At 37.1% G+C, this 19,901-nt stretch overlaps 1 protein-coding gene across 1 annotated transcript; it reads left to right on the top strand.

The window, feature by feature from the left end:
* Positions 1–524: 524 nt before the first annotated feature.
* On the top strand, positions 525–19,090 carry LOC306847104 (importin subunit alpha-7-like). The gene is made up of 14 exons (XM_079380885.1): positions 525–685; positions 4,282–4,415; positions 4,689–4,784; positions 4,991–5,090; positions 5,169–5,263; positions 5,347–5,478; positions 5,580–5,668; positions 5,824–5,923; positions 9,354–9,517; positions 10,641–10,719; positions 10,828–10,953; positions 11,166–11,293; positions 14,611–14,789; positions 15,562–19,090. Exons 1-14 carry the CDS (start codon positions 682–684, stop codon positions 15,747–15,749), a joined length of 1,614 nt encoding a protein of 537 aa, XP_079237011.1. The 5' UTR covers positions 525–681; the 3' UTR covers positions 15,750–19,090.
* The last annotated feature ends 811 nt before the right edge of the window (positions 19,091–19,901 follow it).

The following is a 19,901-nucleotide window of genomic DNA, read 5'->3' as shown; positions in this document are numbered from 1 at the left end:
AAATATATAAAGTAATTTTTAATATTACTGTGGAAATTCCATGTAGCCTACATAAAATTAGATGTTTAATATGACTTTAAACAAATATATTAGGTTATTAAATATTAATATATTAAATATCATACTGATAATTGGTAAATTACACTTTTTTATTCCTTTTTAATATTATTAATATAAGCTGCTTCCTTAAGCACCTTTTTATGTTTACGTTTTCTCAGTAGGCTTACTAAGTAGGCTAATTGAACATTTCTCTTGTTATTGTTTGTGTTACTATGCCCAATATGCTTCAGCCAATTTTTGTTGACAGTATTTGTATATTGTGTACTGACAAGCGTATTTAGCAAAATAGTCCATGGAATATTTCAGGGATAAATATTATTATAACCTAGTACATATATCATATATTATTTATTATTTTCCTAATTTGTAATTATGTAGCAAATCACATAAAAATATTACAACGATATAATATTGTGTCCGTTTATCTTCTGACAACGATAGGCTCGCATTTTGCTCGTTTGCTCAGAGCACAAATTGGAAACGCTGTCATTACGTTTGTCTCCTTCGGCTCTCCGTAGATCACCGACATATTGTTTGTGAGGAGCAAATTCTGGAAGGCAGGGAGAGATTACAGCGTTGATATAACCAATCATCAAATCGTATATCCGTAAAGAAAGCACGATGGGTAAGTATTCAACCTATACTGTTTTTTGACGCGTTAGTTCTGTTATTTGCGGTCTTTAGGGACCAAATCTGTAGCGGAAAAGCCGAGAGAAGCTACATCATGTCAGTTGAAGGGCCAGTTAGCTTAGCACATCCCTGTACTCGACATATGTGTTTACCAGTGAGCCTCAGAACAGATATTTGAAGCTAAAGCGCCTTTATAACAGGCGCTTGTGAGATTTATTGGATGTTGACTGAGGTGGAAGGAGGCTTTGAGTCTTTGCCGGTTAAACGCTTGGTCATGTTTAGCAATGTGAAATCGTTTCATGTTTACACGGTGGACGAAGAGGAAATGCTCGGATATTACAGGTTGAAGAACCTAGTGAACTGCCATTGTCTACATAAACGACGGCCATAAATGCTGTTTAGGTAGACACCTGATTGGATTTATACAGACTACTCCATTACTTGGCTCCAATGTCAGTGAGTTGACCAGTCAGCCTGAGAGCTAGGTAGTTTCTGTTTTAAATCCGTACGTGTTTACTCAAAGTTTACCACATCGAATGTAGTAATTGGGCTGTTTCTTTTTGTAACCCCTTGGTTAAGTTGTCAGGAGGAGTAATAAAACCTCACTCATGGTACATGTCTGTTAAATATTACTTGAACCCTCAGCTTTAGAGAGTAGTATTGAATGGCCTATTTGAAGGGAGGAAGAGGTTGAGTCAGGACGTCCTGGTCAGATTCTTTAAAATAGTTCTGCGACAGGGGCCCTGCCCTCACTGCTATTTGTGAGGCCCATGTGATGGGCAACTATGTAATGGAGCGCTTGAGTAGGGTAGAGCCACAGCTTGCTTGTCAAGTTGTCATCTCATCTAAATTTGTAGAACAGTCATTATGAAGTTCTTTCTCTTCTTAAAGGGATAGTTCATCCATAAATGAACATCCTACTCATCCTTATGTTGTTCCAGAGTCTTTCTTCCATGGAGAGCTTAACCTAATGTAATGAAAGTGAACTGGGGCAGTCATACTCCAGAATAACAAAAAAATTAGTTGTTCACGGAAAATCTTGACATCTGTCATTGCTTTACTTAGCATGCCCGATGTATGAAAACACTTTTTTTCCTGTGATTTGGTCTGAATTTAATTTATGAATCTGATTGATCAAGTTCTCAAGTTTAGCTCATGACGCAAAAATATGGTCTTGATTTTGTGTCCCCTTTGAAAGCTCCAATTCCCGTTCCCTATTTATTTTAGTTACGTGGAAAACCGCAACCAGTTACTCTACAATTCATAAGTTCAGGTTTTGCTTTTTAGATTATTTTTTTTTTTTCGGTGAAGATTAAAGTAATCATAAGTAACAGTAAAGACATGTATAATGTGGCAAGAGATTTTATTTCAGATAAATGATGTTCTTTTGAACATCAGATAATCCTGAAAAAGAAAATGTATCGCAGTTACCACAAAAAATAAAACGGCACAACTATTTTCAACATTTAAACTAAATTGTTTCTTAAACCAGCACAGTAGAATGATTTCTGAAGGGTCATATGACACAGAAAATGAGTAATTATGGTAAAAATTCAGCTTTGCATCACATGAATACATTTTAAAATATATAAAAATAGAAAGCAGTTATTTTAAATTGTTGTAATTTCACTATATTAATAAGACTTATGGTGAAAATTCAGCTTCGCATCACAGGAATAATTTTTTAAATGTATAAAATATAAAGCAGTTATTTAACGTTGTAATAACTTGATAATATTAATAATTTTACTAATTTTTGATCAAATTAATGCAGATTTGGTGAGCATAAGACTTTTCATCTTACCGACTTCAATATTTGAGTGTAGTAGATTATTCAAAAGTTCTTCCCATATTGGTTTGGAACAACAGTAAATGGTGACACGTCATTTTTTGGGCAATCTGTTCCTTTAAGCCATGGCCTATAATATTGTTCATGAGCAGATAAATTGGAATGTAGCCTTCCATAAGTTAGGAGGAAGGCCTCACCCATCTCACCCAAAACCTCACCCATCAGAAAGCCTGGTTTCTAACAGTCAAGCTGAAACTTGTGGTAGTTCTCTGCCCCAGAACTGCAGATCTTTACTTACTGAAGGTTATGGAGGCCTTCACATGGTGCCAATGCTGATTTTGGGTTATTTTCCTCCTTTGAGACACTGTACAATAAGATCATACAGAAACAATGGGAGCAGATCCAAGATCAGAAACTGTACCCTCAGGCGCTTTGTCTGTTAGTGCCCTGATGTGCATTCAGCAACATTAGCCAGTCATCATTCGCAGCCTCCTCTGCGATCAGTGCCGCACAAATGCTGAGACAGGCTGCTTTAGCTGCTTGCTCATGCAAACAGCGTTTAGACACCCTTACTAAAAGTGGTTTTGCTCACTGACTCTGGGTGGCTCTGTTCAAGAGTGTTGTGCTCAGCACAAACGGACCAAAGTGAGTAATTAAGGTGGAGATAGCTGCTGAGATTGTTGAACAATTTCTCCAACATTCATTGTTATGTTTTGAAGGGAAGGGTTTAATGCACTTCCATATTCATGTTCGTCTCGTTACTGATGACATGTGCGCTCTTGCAGATGGCACACCAATTGAAATTGTCACAGCTATTTTGTTTTTCCTCTCAAGATGCCCAAATACATGAGCATATTTGTCCACCGTGGACAGTCTGTGCAGGTCTTGCACTCGTCGTTTCCTCACTAGCAACTCATTGACACAAATATGAACTAAGCAGTTTAATCGGCAGTTTTAAAACAGGCTCTGCATCCCAATTCGCAGACTTCAAATCAAGATATTTATTCTTATTTAGACAAAGATTGTTTATATACACTACCGTTCAAAAGTAAAACTTAAAATGTTTAAGTCTCTTATGTTCACCAAGGCTTCATTTATTTGATCAAAAATACAGTAAAAACAGTAATATTGTGAAATTGTTACAATTTACAATAACTGTTTTCTGTTTTAATTAATTAAATATCAAAATGTAATTTATTCCTGTGATGGTAAAGCTGAATTTTCAGCATCATTACTTCAGTCTTCGTTGTGACGCGATCCTTCAGAAATTATTATAATATGCTGATTTGCTGCTTAAGAAACATTTCTTACTGTTATCAATAATTTCACTGCCTCATATTTTTGCGGAGACCTTAATACATTTTTATTTAGGATTCTTTAATGAATAAATAGTAAAGAAAAAAAAGGCCTTTGTTCTGTCATGTACTTATTATGCAATAAAAAATGTACGGCATGGCCAAGATTATGTGGACACCTGCTTCTAATTAAAAGCTTTGGTGATTTCAGCTGCACAATGTCTTTAAGTGCTCTTGGGAAACTCTAATATCTGAGCTGTGATGTCACACAATCTAAAGTAGACAAAAAAAAACATTTCATTGGATTGTACTGCTCGTGTTTTATCAGTGAGACCGGAGATTTGAAAAATGCTAATCGTGTACATTATTTAGGATGGATAGTGTGAAGCGAGAAGGTGGTTGGGAGGTTGATTATCATGATTTATCTATGATCAAAGCAGACTATGAATTATCCGTTGTGTTTTTGGAGATGTCTATAAACCGTTACTGATTCGTTCTGTTCTGCAGAGCCTTCAGGAAGTCCTGCGAAGGATAATTTCAGGATGAACCGCTACAAGAACAAAGCACTCAACCTGGAGGAGATGCGTCGGAGAAGGGAGGAGGAAGGCATTCAGCTGAGGAAACAGAAACGAGAGCAACAGGTGACTATCCACTTTTCTTTCTTTTCATGTTCCCTACAACACGTACTGTCTTTTAAAGGTAACTTGAAAATATAATAAATTCAGTTTATTTGCAATAGAAATATTTTGTATTATCCCATACTACAACCTTTTCTTATTGACTAACAGAAGGCAATTTAAACTGCAACAGAATAAAGAAGTTAAATGGTCTGTGCATGCTGTTTCATGTTAACTTTAACTGTCACATCAATTGATGCAGTTTGCACCATTGATTCTCTCTCTTTCTCTTGGCAGCTGTTTAAGAGGAGAAATGTGGAGCTGCTTGGTGAAGAAGGGGGGATGTTTGACAGTCCACTAATGGATTCCTACATCTCCTCCACCTCAGCCCCAGTGAGTTCAAACCCAAATGCATAGTTTGCCTTCTCCCGTTATGTCACTTACAGGCAGAGGTAACACTGGGACTGTTGTTAGTAGTGCATTATGACCCCTTAATTCAATAAGCGCTATTGGTTTGAACTTCTCAGAGGTGCAAACCTGGGCCGAAAACAAATTACAGTCATAGACCAAGTCCTATGTTTTTTTTTTTTTTTTTTTAGGATGGAGTAATTACAAGAGACATGGTTGAAATACTTTTCTCTGAAGATCCTGAACTACAACTAGACACAACACAGAGGTTCAGAAAACTACTTTCCAAAGGTATCTGACACAAACACATGTCTGGAGCTGCCTAGAAGCGTGGATGGGTTGTAATAAATCAATCTTTGTGTTGTTCAGAACCAAACCCTCCTATTGACGAGGTGATAAGCACACCAGGAGTTGTGAATAGATTTGTTGAGTTCCTTCAGAAAAGTACAAATTGCACATTACAGGTGAGATGTGATGAAATAAAGCTAAACTACTTTTTCCAGTTCTAAAGTCAGATCCTTGAAAGTGTGTGCTTTTTTCCCCTCAGTTTGAGGCCGCTTGGGCACTGACCAACATCGCATCTGGAACATCTCAGCAGACAAAGTTTGTGATCGAGGCTGGTGCCGTACCTGTCTTTATCGAGCTTCTCAACTCAGAGTTTGAAGATGTGCAGGAGCAGGTACAAGTTTATAAAGCTGCAAGGGATAAGTCACCTTGTTTTGTTTGTGCTAAACCAGTATAAATCCCTTGTGGGTATGTTAATGAATCTTCATTTGACAGGCTGTTTGGGCTTTGGGGAACATTGCGGGAGACAGCGCTGTGTGCAGAGATTATGTGCTAAACTGTAATATCCTTCCTCCTCTACTAATGTGAGTGCTCGGTTTTTCTGTTCACCTTACATGAGGCCACAGTACTGGTATTTATCTTATATAGCAGTGAATTTATCATCTTTTGCAGAAGAAACAAACTTTTTTGCTGAAGATAAGGATTGATTGTTTCCTTAATGATAATTTTTCATCCCCAGGCTGCTGACCAAATCGACTCGTCTCACAATGACCAGGAATGCTGTGTGGGCCTTGTCCAACCTCTGCAGAGGCAAAAGTCCACCCCCAGACTTTGAGAAGGTCTGTAATGCTTATCTGTCCCTTGACAACACTCTTATTTTCCTTATGTTTAAGAAGGCACTTAACGCTTTACATTTACATTTAGTCATTTGGCAGACGCTTTTATCCAAAGTGACTTACAATTGGGGAATACAAAAAGCGATTCATCTTGAAGAGGCAATCAGACAGAGGAAGTGCTCATAACACCAAGTCTGTCATTGTTCAAATAAGTACAAGCTAGTAAGCGGAGAGAAAGATAGAGGGAAAGGTTTTTTTTTTTTTTTGAGTTTAGGATGAAGTCAAGTACTGCCGAAAGGGATGAGTTTTCAGTTGTTGCTTGAAGATTGACAGGGATCCAGAATTCCGGATAGGGGTGGGAAGATTATTCCACCAGCCAGGAATGGTGAACGAGAATGTTCTGGAGAGTGATTTTGAGCCTCTCTGTGATGGTACCACAAGGCGTCGCTCACTAGCAGATCTCAGACTTCTGGAGGGGATGTAGGTTCGTAATAGTGAGTGGAAGTAGGAGGGTGCTGAGCCTGTGGTAGTTCTGTACGCAAGCATCAGTGTCTTGAACTTGATGCGAGCTGCCACTGGTAGCCAGTGCAAGGAGATGAAGAGAGGTGTAACATGCGCTCTTTTGGGCTCGTTGAAGATCAGTCGTGCTGCTGCATTCTGAATCATTTGTAGAGGTTTGATTGTGTTTGATGGCAGACCCGCCAGAAGAGCATTGCAGTAGTCCAGTCTAGAAACAACAAGGGCCTGGACAAGAAGTTGCGCAGCATGCTCTGTCAGAAAGGGCCTGATCTTTCTGATGTTGTGTAGTGCAACGCAACATCAGACAGATGACAGATGTCACAGGTACAAGCAAATTGGGTACCAAGGTGATATTAAAATAGATAAATAAATGTACAGCAATGCCACTCTTTATACACTATCTGCAGTAGGGCTGCACAATTAAATCAAAAGCGATTTCCATGCGCATTTTGTCAGTAAAGCCAGTTCTGTAATCCGCAGTAAATCTCCATCACCTGCTTTCAGATGGAGCAGCATTTACTACACAGAGGTAGTACTGACAGGTTACGTAAAAAAAAAAAAAAAATTGCAGACTATATTATTGTGCGATTTATGAAATTGAAGAAAGTGTTCATGATAATGACAGCTGTTTGCGTAGCTTCTCAGTGAACTAAGGCTCTGTGTAGTAAATGCTGCTCCGTCTGAAAGCATGTGAAAATGTCACACTTAATGTTTTTACTCCAAACTCACTTCATTACGTCAGTCGAGTGTTGATGATGTGGCTTCTTAACACAGAATAAGGAGCGCAGCATTTCATAGTATTCTAAGCACTGATAAAGGCATTGCATTATAAATATACTTTTATTATAATGAAAATTACTGTAACAAGAACTCAGATAAAACATTGTTGTAGTTGTGTGTTTTAGTCACGTTGAATCAATGAAAACAGTTAAATCTTCTGTTTATTCAATAACGGCTATAGGCATTTCCTGTGTTTCTTCTTTGGGGTGTATTTGGAGTTTCCGCTTGAGAGCGCTCTCTGGCCTTCGGATGGAGATTTACTGCTTATCACAGAACCGTGCTTAGAGGTCTGCATTCCTGTGGCTGTCCCGCAGGAGCCGCAGGACCAGACCAGTTTTCTTGCGACGCGGGATTAAATTCCTGAATAAAACGCGGTAGCGGTCGTAAATCTGGTGTTATTTGAACGGTAGCAGGCGGTCTAACAATATCCTGTTCCCGACGTCCTTTCAGAACAGCATATCTGCGCTTTATTCTTATTGACCACCAGTACAGCCTGCGCTCAGGACGAAGTGCTTTGAAGTGAAGTGCTAAACAAAACGACAGATGAAATCAAGATTATACTGAATTTTATTTTACTTACAATTAATTGTTTTTATTGAAAAATATTCTTCAAATGTCTTATTTATTTTTCTCTGTGACACTTTTCCTACTGTTAACAGCAAGATGTTAAACGAATGTAGTGTTTTGTTCGACCCTAATTTATTTTTGTCTGCTATACTTTTTCCTATTGTGTTGTAAATGTTAAATGAATTGTATCCTGACAAGACATAAAAATGTTGTACAAAATTTGTATTCTTTATTTTTATTTTCTCTGTGACACTTTTTCACACAAAATCCGTTTAACATTTTGCTGTCAATAAACTCAAGAATCTTGACCAGATGAATAAAATATATACAGTTTTGTGCAGACTACACTTTTATTTGTTAGCCTATCTCTCTTTCTTTTAGTAGCGGAAATGTAAATGTTAGATTCTGGAAAGGAGATCTATATTTAGCGGGAACAGTCGGGTCGGGAAAAAAAATATTCTAATCGGACAGTGGGTGAACAAAGAGTGAATATATAGTGGGAGTGGGAGTGGGTGGGTGCGGGATATAACCTCACAGGAGCAGGACTAAAAAAACCTCTACCGTGCTTCTCTGAAAGATACGCATGACAATCGCAGCTTCTGTCTAATCGCGATTTCGATTTCATTTCGATTTATCGTGCAGCCCTAATCTGCAGTATATCCTCTAGGCTTAGGGTGAGCTTGTTTAACTTGAGCTACAAAGTAATAGTGCCCTAGCAACCAGCCATTACACTCTGGCAACTACCCAAAACACCCTACTATGAAATGCTTAACTGACTTGAATGCAGGTTCAATCGTTTTTTTTTTATAAAGAAATAAATGTATTTACTGTATCTTTTGATCAATTAAATGCACTCTTATTTTATAAAACCTTTTTAATGAAAAAATACATGGAAGATATCGTGAAAATATCCAGAGAAAATATTTTTATATATACAATCTATATATATAGAAATATTTCATTATTTTTTTTTTTGTTTAACTTTTTACTTTTAATAATTTTATTTTCACTAAATGGTCCTGGAAAAAATGCATCACAAAATAATATGCAGTACAACATGTATAACAACATGTATATTAGAATGATTTCTGAAGGGCTTTGTGTGTCATAAGTCTGTGTCTCATATGACAATGAAGACAGGAGTAATGGCTGCTGAAAATATAGCTTTGTCATTACAGGAATAAGTTGCAAATTAAGAAGATTATGATCAAAAAGATTGTTCAAATAGAAGACAGTGGTTTTAAATTGTAAAAATATTTCCCAATATTATTGTTTTTACAATATTTTTGATCAAATTCAAATAATTTGTGACCTGCTTTTTATTAAAAATAAACCTTTGAAAATCATTTAAAAGATCTTACCAAGCCCAAGATTTGAAACAGTAGTGTACATTTAAGTAATATTTCAAATATTACTTATCAAATGAAAGAAGTGTTTACACACGTCTCAGTCATGTCATTGTGCATTTTTTATTTTTTATATTTTTCTTATATACATCATTCTAGACATAAATTCCATTTACATATTCCACAAACTTCATATTGAAAGCTGTCTTTTGCTCTTGTAGGTGTCTCCATGCCTGCCTGTGCTGTCCCGTCTCTTGTTCAGCAGTGATTCAGACCTGCTGGCTGATGCCTGTTGGGCTTTGTCCTATCTCTCCGATGGGCCCAATGAGAAGATCCAGGCAGTTATTGATTCGGGGGTCTGCAGGAGGCTGGTGGAGCTGCTCATGTGAGTCAGCCACATTGTCATTTCTAGGTCATATTGAAACTGGTTTTATGGAACATTTAAGTGCCATAATGGCATATTTCAAAGTGAAACTGAATATTCAGCAGGACATAACTAAAAATGTGGACTTGTCTAAATCCACCACATTTATAATGAAGATGGAAAGTATGACAAGACTACTTCTGGGAAACTCAAACAGATGTTTTTAAAATGATTCATGCCAATCATTTTTCCATACAGCAAAAGCATTTTTGTGACCAAAAACAATAAATTTGCGTGCAGACTTGCGTGCAGTATATTCCAAATCCAAACTTTAAATAGGATCTGTTTTGATTTAACTTGTTTTTAAAACTCAGATTGCAGGATATGTATCAACACATTTTTTTTTTTTATTATTATTTGTTTGAGCTTTACCTAATCAGTCTTTCTCAGAAAACATCCAAGGGATCCGCAGGCTATATTATTATTATTATTATTATTATTATTATTATTATTAATGTACTAAAATAATCAGACACTACTCTGAGTTGAAGTGCTAGACAAAACAACAGATACAATCAAGATTATACTGAATTTTATTTTACTTACAATGAATTGTTTTTATTGAAAAATATTCTTCAAACTACTGGAATCCAAAAATGAGTCATGGTTCATTAATTTTATATGTTAATCCTCTAAGTTTGAAAATGGCAGCAGTACAGAAAATATCTATAAACATTAATCAGGTTACATGCCATATTTAATTTAAAATGAATGAAAACGAACCTGTGAGGGACAGACTTGCAGTTTTTACAGTGGCATACACTGTATAAAATCGTGCAATTTTAACAACTTTCAAAACCGATTTAGGGAGTTTTTGTCTACTTGAAGGTTTTCAGAAAGGAGTTTTTTCAGCTGAACAATCGGTATGTTTTTAAACAACCAAGCAATCTATTGAACGCTCTGTACTTCTATCCCTCACAGTCTCGTTTTCATTCCTGTCAAAAAATAATTATGGCTCTACCCTGACTAAGGTCTATATCAGGGGGCCTTTCAAATATTGTGTTGGACAACAGGGGACCTTTTGAGTCATAAAGGTTGAGCAGTATTGGTCGTGATGGATGACCAGTTTCCTCTTTTCTTGCAGGCACACCGATTACAAGGTGGCCTCTCCTGCTCTGAGGGCCGTTGGAAACATTGTAACAGGAGATGACATTCAGACACAGGTGTGTTTGTGTGTGAGCTGATCTGTTTATTCGTCTTCATGTATGATTATCTCTGGTTTCGAACAGGAGATGGATGGTCTCCTTATGCTCCTATTCTTTCTGCCCTAGGTGGTGTTGAACTGCTCAGCTCTCCCCTGCCTCCTGCACCTGTTCAGTAGCGCCAAGGAATCCATCAGGAAGGAGGCCTGCTGGACCATCTCCAACATCACAGCGGGAAACAGAGCGCAGATTCAGGTACACCATGACCCACACTCCACATTTGCTACTCAGAGGCACACTCGCAGGGCTCTGCTCGTTTATCATGTGCGGCAGGGTTACACGGCTGTGGCCTCAAACCTTCAAAGGAGTGAATTTGTTTGTAGTGTCTACTTAGGATTTATTTTTGGATTTAAGGATGACTTTAATCTTCTGTTATTTTTCTCACCTGTCATCATCATCTTCTACAGGCCGTAATAGATGCAAACATCTTCCCAGTCTTGATAGATATCCTACAGAAAGCAGAATTCCGCACCAGGAAGGAGGCGGCGTGGGCGATCACTAATGCCACGTCAGGTGGCACACCCGAGCAGATCAGGTGAGCGCTCAGCATGGGCTTTCAAACGTCTTGTTTTAAGCATCTTAAAGGTGGGGTATGTAATTTTTCAAAAATGCTTTAGAAAACTGAGTTGGGGCCGAGTACCAAAACAAACTTGTAGCCAATCAGCAGTAAGGGGCGTGTCTACTCATGATATGGAGGAGAGAGCGTTCAGTGAACAGCTGAAGATAGAGATGGCGAATAAAAAAACAAAAGAGGAAAATGTCTGCGGAACGATAAGGAAAGAAGTAGGACCCGTGTAAATATCGGATCAGCTTACCAGCGCTGGAAAGAACTCAAGGAGCGGAAGGCCTGCGATCGGACGCCGAGGTTGCTTTGGTTCTTCTCGATATGTGAGTAACAAATATCGTTGTTGAGTGAGTGATTTCAAATATCAACATTGGCTTCCAGAAATCGCTTACCCCACCTTTAAGCATTCAGACTTCTGACTAAAGTGTCACAAAGACTGCCGTATCATTTGCCATCACTTTGTGAATCAACTCATTGACATGGAGCTCATTTTTGGCGAGCTAAACGCCAATACATGCAGATCCAATAGCAATATATGAACTGATATAATAGAGAAGACCCCTGCAGACCTGTATCACTGTGTGTAAAGGTTAATTAATCTCTTAAAATTAGATAATTTGCCTTTATGACAAGGCCAGTTTAGCTCAGTCAGTGAAATGTCATGTGGTGCGACTTCCCAGAGAATTATAAAAAGTACCTTTTTCCTTGGAAGTATAAAAAAAAAATTGTATCAATATTCAGTAAGGAAAATATGTTGTTACTTTTTAATTGATGGTTATACCACATGACATTTTAGAGTAATTTAGTTAAAATATTTTATATATGGTATAAACATTTTTCAAAACTGAATGAAAAATCTAAGAATACTTTTAAAGTAGATGTTTCCTTTTTCTTTATTTACCCTCTGATTTTTCATAGACCTAATTGTAAGCCTACATTTGGCTTTGCATTCATATTTACTAAGGATGCACTGGTCATATTTTATTTTATTTTTATGGCTAATCCTGATTTCCTATTTTTATTTATTTATTTTTAATTTGTGAATGGGCTGATACCAATTGCTAAGTCAAGTCAAAGTTTATTTATAAAGCACTTTTATAAAAAACAACAGGTGTTTATCAAAGTGCTGTACACGCATAGAAGAATAAAAATATCAATGATACAGCCAATAACAATAAAAAAAGACAATAAAACCATAAAAGGAAGCAGCTCTCACACAGCGTCAAATGCCAGACTATAAAAATAAGTTTTTAGGCTAGATTTAAAAACAGCAAGTGTTTGAGCCTGTCTAATGTAAAGGGGCAAGCTATTCCAGAGGTTTGTTGCCGCCACTGCAAATGGACGGGTAACCAGTGAAGAGAAGCGAGAACAGGGGTGATGTGCTCCTGCTTTCGTGTACCAGTCAGCAGGCGAGTAGCCCCAATTGCTAAGCAGGAGACAACAAAGAACAAAAGAGTACATGAACTATATTTATTGCTCTATTACACGCCAAATTGGCATCTGAAGCCATTCGAAATTAGAAGCAAACATTTAATTTTAGCCATGATCCAAACAAAGATGCTACATGCATTTAGCATAAGCAGTTGTTTTACGAATGTGTCTGAGTTGTCTGATTTTAGCGTTGTGAAATTATGCTACATAAAACAACTGCACAAAAAAACAACACAGCAGATGGGCTAAATGAATCGCTCTCTAACAGTAGGTGGCACTTATGGAACAGAATCTATAGCTTTTCCTTGGTTAAAGCTGAACACAAAGCAGCTGAGCTTATAAATGCAACTTTAATAGGCATTACATGCTGGTAAATGCCATTCTAAAATTTTCTGGACAGTCATTTACTTTCAGAGATGCATTCATATAAACCTCCACCCCCAATTCAATATTTAGAATTTTCTTGTTCTGCCTGCTACAGTATTTTCTGTGCTGGCGTGTCTGTGCTCTTGTACTTGTGTTCGTCTTCAGTTTGTCCCGTCTCTCTGTTAACATCCTGTTTACATCCTACTGATTGTCAATATGTCTGTGTTTTCGAGACAGACAGCCAAGTCACATGATGCCATTGGTTGATGGAAAGTAATGCTTTACTCTCATTCTGAGCTAACCTCAGAAACAAATTCTCAAGATAGTTTAAGTTTAGCATGATAGCCCATTTAAAGTGCTCTCCCAGTCCTCGTCTGGCCAACAAGAACTACTTTCAACAGGGCACAACTCAAGCGCTAATATAGGAGTAGTTGTCTTGATCACCAGGGATAAACACTTGTGATGTGTTTATCCAGATTGAATTGCAGTATGGTTTTCATGCCATCTAGTGAGATCACACTGTCTGGAAGTAGCAGTGTGCTTAAAGTGTTTATTACTATGCACACTTACAGCAAATGGCTTCAGTTTTTATCAGACATACACTTTTTTTTTACACTTTAATAGGTATTTTGCAGCAGCCAAAACAGTGCTTCATTAAATATATCAGCCTATAATGTGTACTTAAAGAGTGCTTCCTTTGGCATAAGTGTAGGAACAACTTACCATCTAAGATCTCATCTAATCGTATTTATAATGTACGAGACATTTTTAACTCGAGTGTTACATAAGTGTGGACTTGACGTTGTTATTGATGTGTTATGAGTATGCTTTACTTTTGGATTGTGCTCAAGGAATTTTACTTGATCCTTTATGATGTTTCTTAGTCTACTTTTAGACTGAAAGATAAGTTTGGCTGTAATAAAAATAGATTTTGCTTTCCTGTCCTTTCACGTTTCACATTGCTTAAATGTTTTCTAGAATCAGTGAACAAGAAAGGAAACTGGTGCCAGTTGCTAGCCTAATGTTGATGTTCACTTGCTGACCTTGGGATGTTTGGCTCGTGCTCATGGCATCATTGTCTAAATCTAAATGTGTGTCTAAATCTGAAATGCAGATTCTGTTACACAGCCATTTGATGGGTATGGCTTGCCAAATATAAATTCCCTCATCTTCAGTTATTTGTATTGAGGGAAATTAAATTATGATGTTTATTTTCGGAGAAATTAAGTGCTGAAGGACAAATATTGTCCCAGTCGTACTGGTGCGTGTCTAGTTTTACAAATTGATTCATTCCACGAATAACAAAGCAGCAGAAGGGGGAATACATGATTTTCTGTGCCAAAAATAAAGCAGCCATTGGACTTAATTTTCGAGGGCAGTATTCCAAGCACAATGTTATTTGGATTGTGGTTTTTCCTATTGAATTAAGACTGAATATGATGACACGCGTTGCTGCTTATTAAATCCCGCATCTGTTTTTTTTTCTGTAGGTATCTGGTGAATTTGGGCTGCATTAAACCTCTCTGTGATCTGTTGACTGTGATGGACTCCAAGATCGTCCTGGTGGCTCTGAATGGTCTGGAGAACATTCTCAGACTGGGCGAGCAGGAGGCCAAACAAAACGGCAGCAGCCTTAACCCTTACTGCAGTCTGATAGAGGAAGCCTATGGTAACATTATATTAATCAAAACATCAATTTTATGCTACAATTGCATGTATGTATTTTCAGAGACATCATATCAAAAATATGATGAGAAATGGCAAAAAATCAGTCTGTTGTAGATGGGTCAGTTAAGAATCATTTATTACACAGCCCCTGCATCTTGAAAAAAGAAAGGTGCTGATATGCTTAATATTGCTAATAAATATGCTTAATAAGATTTCAAGTTGCTGAGTTCAAAATTAATAAAACTTTGCATCACAGTTTTTCTTAAAAAAATAAAATAAAATTTGAAATCACAAAAAATGTATGTGTGTTTCAGGTTCAAGTAGTTGGATGTCAACTCTATAAACAAAAGTTTGTAAATGTATAAGCTTTTTTCACAAAATCTGTCATTTTCTGTCACTTCGTCTTTGTGGCAGCTTTTCAGCTGGTTTAAGGGATAAGGCAAGACTTCTTCACCTTACAAATGATTGTTGAAAGCAAAAATGCTAAGAAATGCACGTATCTTGTAGAAAACCGGCACCATTTTTTGAATCGGCACCCCAAAATTAAGAAATATTGTATTTCGTTCAGCAAATATGATGCAGGGAGGGGTGTGATTTTTAAAAAATAAATAAAAACTATATTAATGTTTAACAAGATTTAAAAAATCTATTTCAAATAAATGCTGTTCTTTTGAACCTACTATTTATCAATGTAAACTTTTGATCACTTTAGTGTGAATAAGTGTTTTTTTTATTTTTTATGTAAACGCTCACTCTCTTTCTCTCTCTGTCAGGGTTGGACAAAATCGAGTTCCTACAGAGTCATGAAAATCAGGAGATATACCAGAAAGCCTTTGACCTCATCGAGCACTATTTTGGAGTAGAGGAAGAGGATGCCAATCTGGCACCACAGGTGGATGAGAACCAGCAGCAGTTTCTTTTCCCGCAGCAGGAGGCCCCCATGGAGGGCTTCCAGCTATAACCAGCCTTCTGACACTTCCCGGCTGCCCCTTACCTTTACACCCATCCCTGCACCCAATACCGTGAACCAAATTTCGACCCATGACCCAGACTGATTTATTTAGACACTGAGGTGTGTCTCACATGGGGGAACATATCCACTGCCCTGTCACACACAAGAGAGCTGGATTTTAGTTTCTTTAATTCCCCCCCCTCAGTGATGCAGCTATATAATCATCCCCCTCAGGTAGAAATCGTGGAGCTGTGTCCTTTTGTTTTTAAGGGGAGGTATGCTACAGTTCTCCCCTTTCACTGAAAGATGAGAGAATTGTTTTCTCATTTATTTAAAATCAGAAAATCCAGATCTTCATCTTATTCTTTTGATCCTGGTTTGTTTTGCGGTTATAGAATTCCTTTTTTTTTGGTTCATTATTCATATCCTGGTAATTAAACAAGCCTGGTTGTGTTTGATATGGCCGTGCTTTATAAACTAAACTCTACCGTAATATCTGCAGATGTGTTTCATGAGGGTTTAAGCACTCTTCAAAGCCTTTGTGAAGCGGTTTCATTTCTCTTATTATTAGTATTCATCATTTCAGACCATGCTGGGTGTGGAGTTTATGTAGAGTCTATTTGACGTGATGGTGGTGGGTGGTGTTGAAATAATCCAGGTATTTTAGGAAAAGAGTATCCTAACAAAGTCATTACTGTTTAAAGACAATGACTGGAAAAGTGGGGCCCAAAGAGCCCATTTAGTAAAGATAATGCCCAGTTTTCTTTTTTCTTTTTTTTTTTTTTAAACCAGTCAGAGGTGAAATATCTAGTTGTAGGATGTTCGTGGTGTGCAGTGTTATGAATAACTCTTCTTTTGATCAAAAGGCTTTAACTTTGAAATGTGATCTGGTGGAAATGCACACATCTGAGGGCCGGATTGATGCACATGATGGAGTCTTAATTCTGCTCTGTTTTTCTTGTCATTAATTGGCGCATAGTAATTCTGAGTGGTTCGAGGTGTTTGTTCAGCGCAGCCCTCAGTATGTGCATGTTGGGGTTTTGCATGGTGTTCAACAATCATTTTGTATCCCTTGCCAGATCTTCGTTCAACAATTAGCTTGCACTCATTAGATTGAGTAGTTCCGGTTTCTGTAGTTTTGCAGGTGCTGTAGGTATGGTAAGGAATACTTCAAGTAATGAAATATATGGGCAAAAAAAAATCTATATATATAGATAGATATGTTCTATTTGCACACACCTTGCACACATGCATACACTTCATAAACATGTACACAAACAGAATAGCATAAAACAGAGGGGAAATGACTTCCATAATTTTTTTTCTGCGTATGCAAGTACGTTCATGTTGATTTGTTCCACCGTTTGGCACTTTTTGAGTGAATGCACTAAAAGTTAAACACACCTTGGTTAGATGTTGGACTGCTGTGGATTGAATGCAAAGTTTGAATATTAACATCTTGCCCCATACGAAACTTACTGTGGTTTACTTTAAAAACTGTGAGTAAACTTTTCATGCCATTATGGAAGCATTTTTCCTCTACCTCCATAGTACACTGACCGAAGGGTGCTTCTCTGAGTGAATGCTAGGGGTCATTTGATTTAGGACGGGCCTGTATCTATGAAAACATAACGAGACGTTGACCGACGGATGTGTTATATCAGCATCCTGTGTTTGACCTGTGTTGACTAGTATCTAGAAGCCTTTTCCTTCTATAAATGTCAATCTGATGCGATTCCTGATCAGAACTCATAACCGAAAGGAGGTTTCCATACTAATTCTGGTTCAAGAACCTTTTTGAAATCGAGACTTGAATTTAACTCTCTGAAAATATACCTCTCCACGATCTGATGTTCTTTGACAACAGTATCAACTTTAAATCGGTTCAAATCCTAGTTCTGTGTGATATTAGATAAGATTTGCTGCATTTACAGGAAGTCCATCTCAGATTGAGGATGCTGCAGTCATCCAGATTTCCATACACATCAGAGAAATAGTAAAATAGACAGAAATGATTAGGGGGAAGGGAAGTAAACTATGCTTATTAAAATATATCTAATGGTCTGCAAGACCACGGGTGTGTTGATCAAAAAATGCAAGGAAATGATCTCTTAATGGAAATGCACTCCTATTCACAAAAGTGCCAATCAGACCAACAAAGACAAGAGGCTGATGCGTATCAATGTCTTTTTTTTTTTTTACTTGAATGTGCACATATGTTGTGCAAATACTGCTGCTCTATTTTCTTATCTTACAAATTAGAGGTTACATTGTCTGCCACAGTTTCAGTAGAGATGTGATGGTCTGCTATTTGTACACCAAATTGGTAAACTCAAAGGTATAAAGAAAAAAATGCATAATTTATTGTGCTGGATTAATTAATATTAACCAAGGCCAATGCAATGTTGAAATACTGTCTCAGTGTGTACTGTTTGCTTAGCTTGTGTTCCTTTTGGATGTTCTGTTGGCATAGAGGAAGTGAGAACAATTGCTAACGATTGAAGGAGAAACTCTGTAAATTCTTTACTTGCCCTCGTTGAGTTTGTGTGTGTGTGTTTGTCTTGTTTATGAGCGTACGAGCTGACCATGTAGACCCAATGTTGTTTCAAGTCTAACTTCCCTGTGTAACTAACCGTAGCACAATTACAGCAAATCCAAATCACTTCAGGCCTCTTTCGTAGATGTTTTGTTCTCATTTAAGGACATTCACTTTAAGAAGCCAAAAGATTTTTTTTTTTTAAACGAAACAAAACTGGGTGTCATATGATCCGTGTATCTCTGTGAACTACAATTAAACCAGAAATTTAACGGTTATTGTTATATTGGCAGTTTAAAGTTGCAGTCCTTGCATTGCTCTTTGCTCCTTAAAATAACTTCTGAGAAGTGCAGAAAACAAAAATATTTACAAAAGGCCACAAATATGTAAAATTGGGTCTTTATGGTCTTCCGTCCTAGATCTTGTAGATGTTGACATTTGGAGACTTTTGTCTCTTCCAAACCTGGAGCCGATGCATATGGCTGTGTCTAGTAATGCTGACTCACCTGTTTACAATGCTACATGTTTAAGTACTTTTCATACACAATATTAAGACTTGCCCAGGTGGATATTGTAGCCTGGTTTGATAATTTCTTTCCTTTTAAATGTATTTATTTAAATCTTTTTTTTTTTTTTTTTTCCTCCTCTGCCTACAATTGCCCATACTGTGACTGACTTGACTTTACCGACGATATGAATGAGTGACGAACACACAAACTGAACATGTCACACAAACATATACATAAACAAAAACATTTGTTCAGAATCATTTTTTTTCTTTTTTGTCCAGATACAAATAAAAGGATAAAACGCCTTCTGGTTTGTAAACATACTTTGGTCAATATATAGGAGTGATTAATACAGCTGTTTAAGAAGAAAAGAAACATGTTTTATGACATTCGTGAGTTTTCCCAAGTTGCATTACTTTCACATAGAAATGTGGCTTAATGTAGACCTATATTGCTTTAAATTGTCTTTGCTTTTCCCAAATACTTCTGATTTTCTTTGGTAAAACACATGCTGTTGGAAAGGCCTGTATGGAGTGCAGATACAAAATGGTCAACAGTGATTAAAAAAAGGGAAATAAGAAGCAGGTCATCTATTTGAAATCCTTTGTCAGTTTATTCATTTTCAAGTTTAAGTTGCAGTTGTTTCAAAGTTGCAAGTCAGTATTAATATAGTACACTAAAGCATTTATGCTATTCTCAAATAGTGGATGTAACAGGCTGACTCAGTTCAGATGCTGAAGATGGAACCAACACCCAATTTTCTGATTCTGATTCATTGCATGTAAAGTAAAACATTTCAAAAGTTTTTTTTTTTTTTTTTTTTTTTTTGATGATTAGAGCTTACAGCTCCTGAAAGTCAAAAATCAGTATCTCAAAATATTAGAATATTTACATTTGAGTTTCAATAAATTACCATCCCTACAGTATAAATTCTGGGCATCTCTTGTTCTTTGAAGCCACAATAATGGAGAAGACTGCTGACTTGGCAGTGATCCAGAAGATGAACATTGACGCCCTCCACAAAGATTGTAAGTCACAGAGGGTCGTTACTGAAAGGTGTGGCTGTTCACAGAGTGCTGTATCAAAGCATATTAAATGCAAAGTTGACTGGAAGGA

Source organism: Barbus barbus, assembly GCF_936440315.1.
Source record: "Barbus barbus genome assembly, chromosome: 27".
Classification (NCBI taxonomy): Eukaryota; Metazoa; Chordata; class Actinopteri; order Cypriniformes; family Cyprinidae; genus Barbus; species Barbus barbus.
The sequence above is the reverse complement of the archived record's forward strand: the minus strand, read 5'-3'. Positions and strand labels throughout refer to the sequence as shown.

Bases quoted from the DNA above. Each gene is read 5' to 3' on its own strand.
- LOC306847104 (XM_079380885.1), top strand. The intron at 4,416-4,688 runs GTGACTATCCAC...TTCTCTTGGCAG, and splicing joins AACAGAAACGAGAGCAACAG to CTGTTTAAGAGGAGAAATGT. The intron at 5,924-9,353 runs GTCTGTAATGCT...TTGCTCTTGTAG, and splicing joins CACCCCCAGACTTTGAGAAG to GTGTCTCCATGCCTGCCTGT.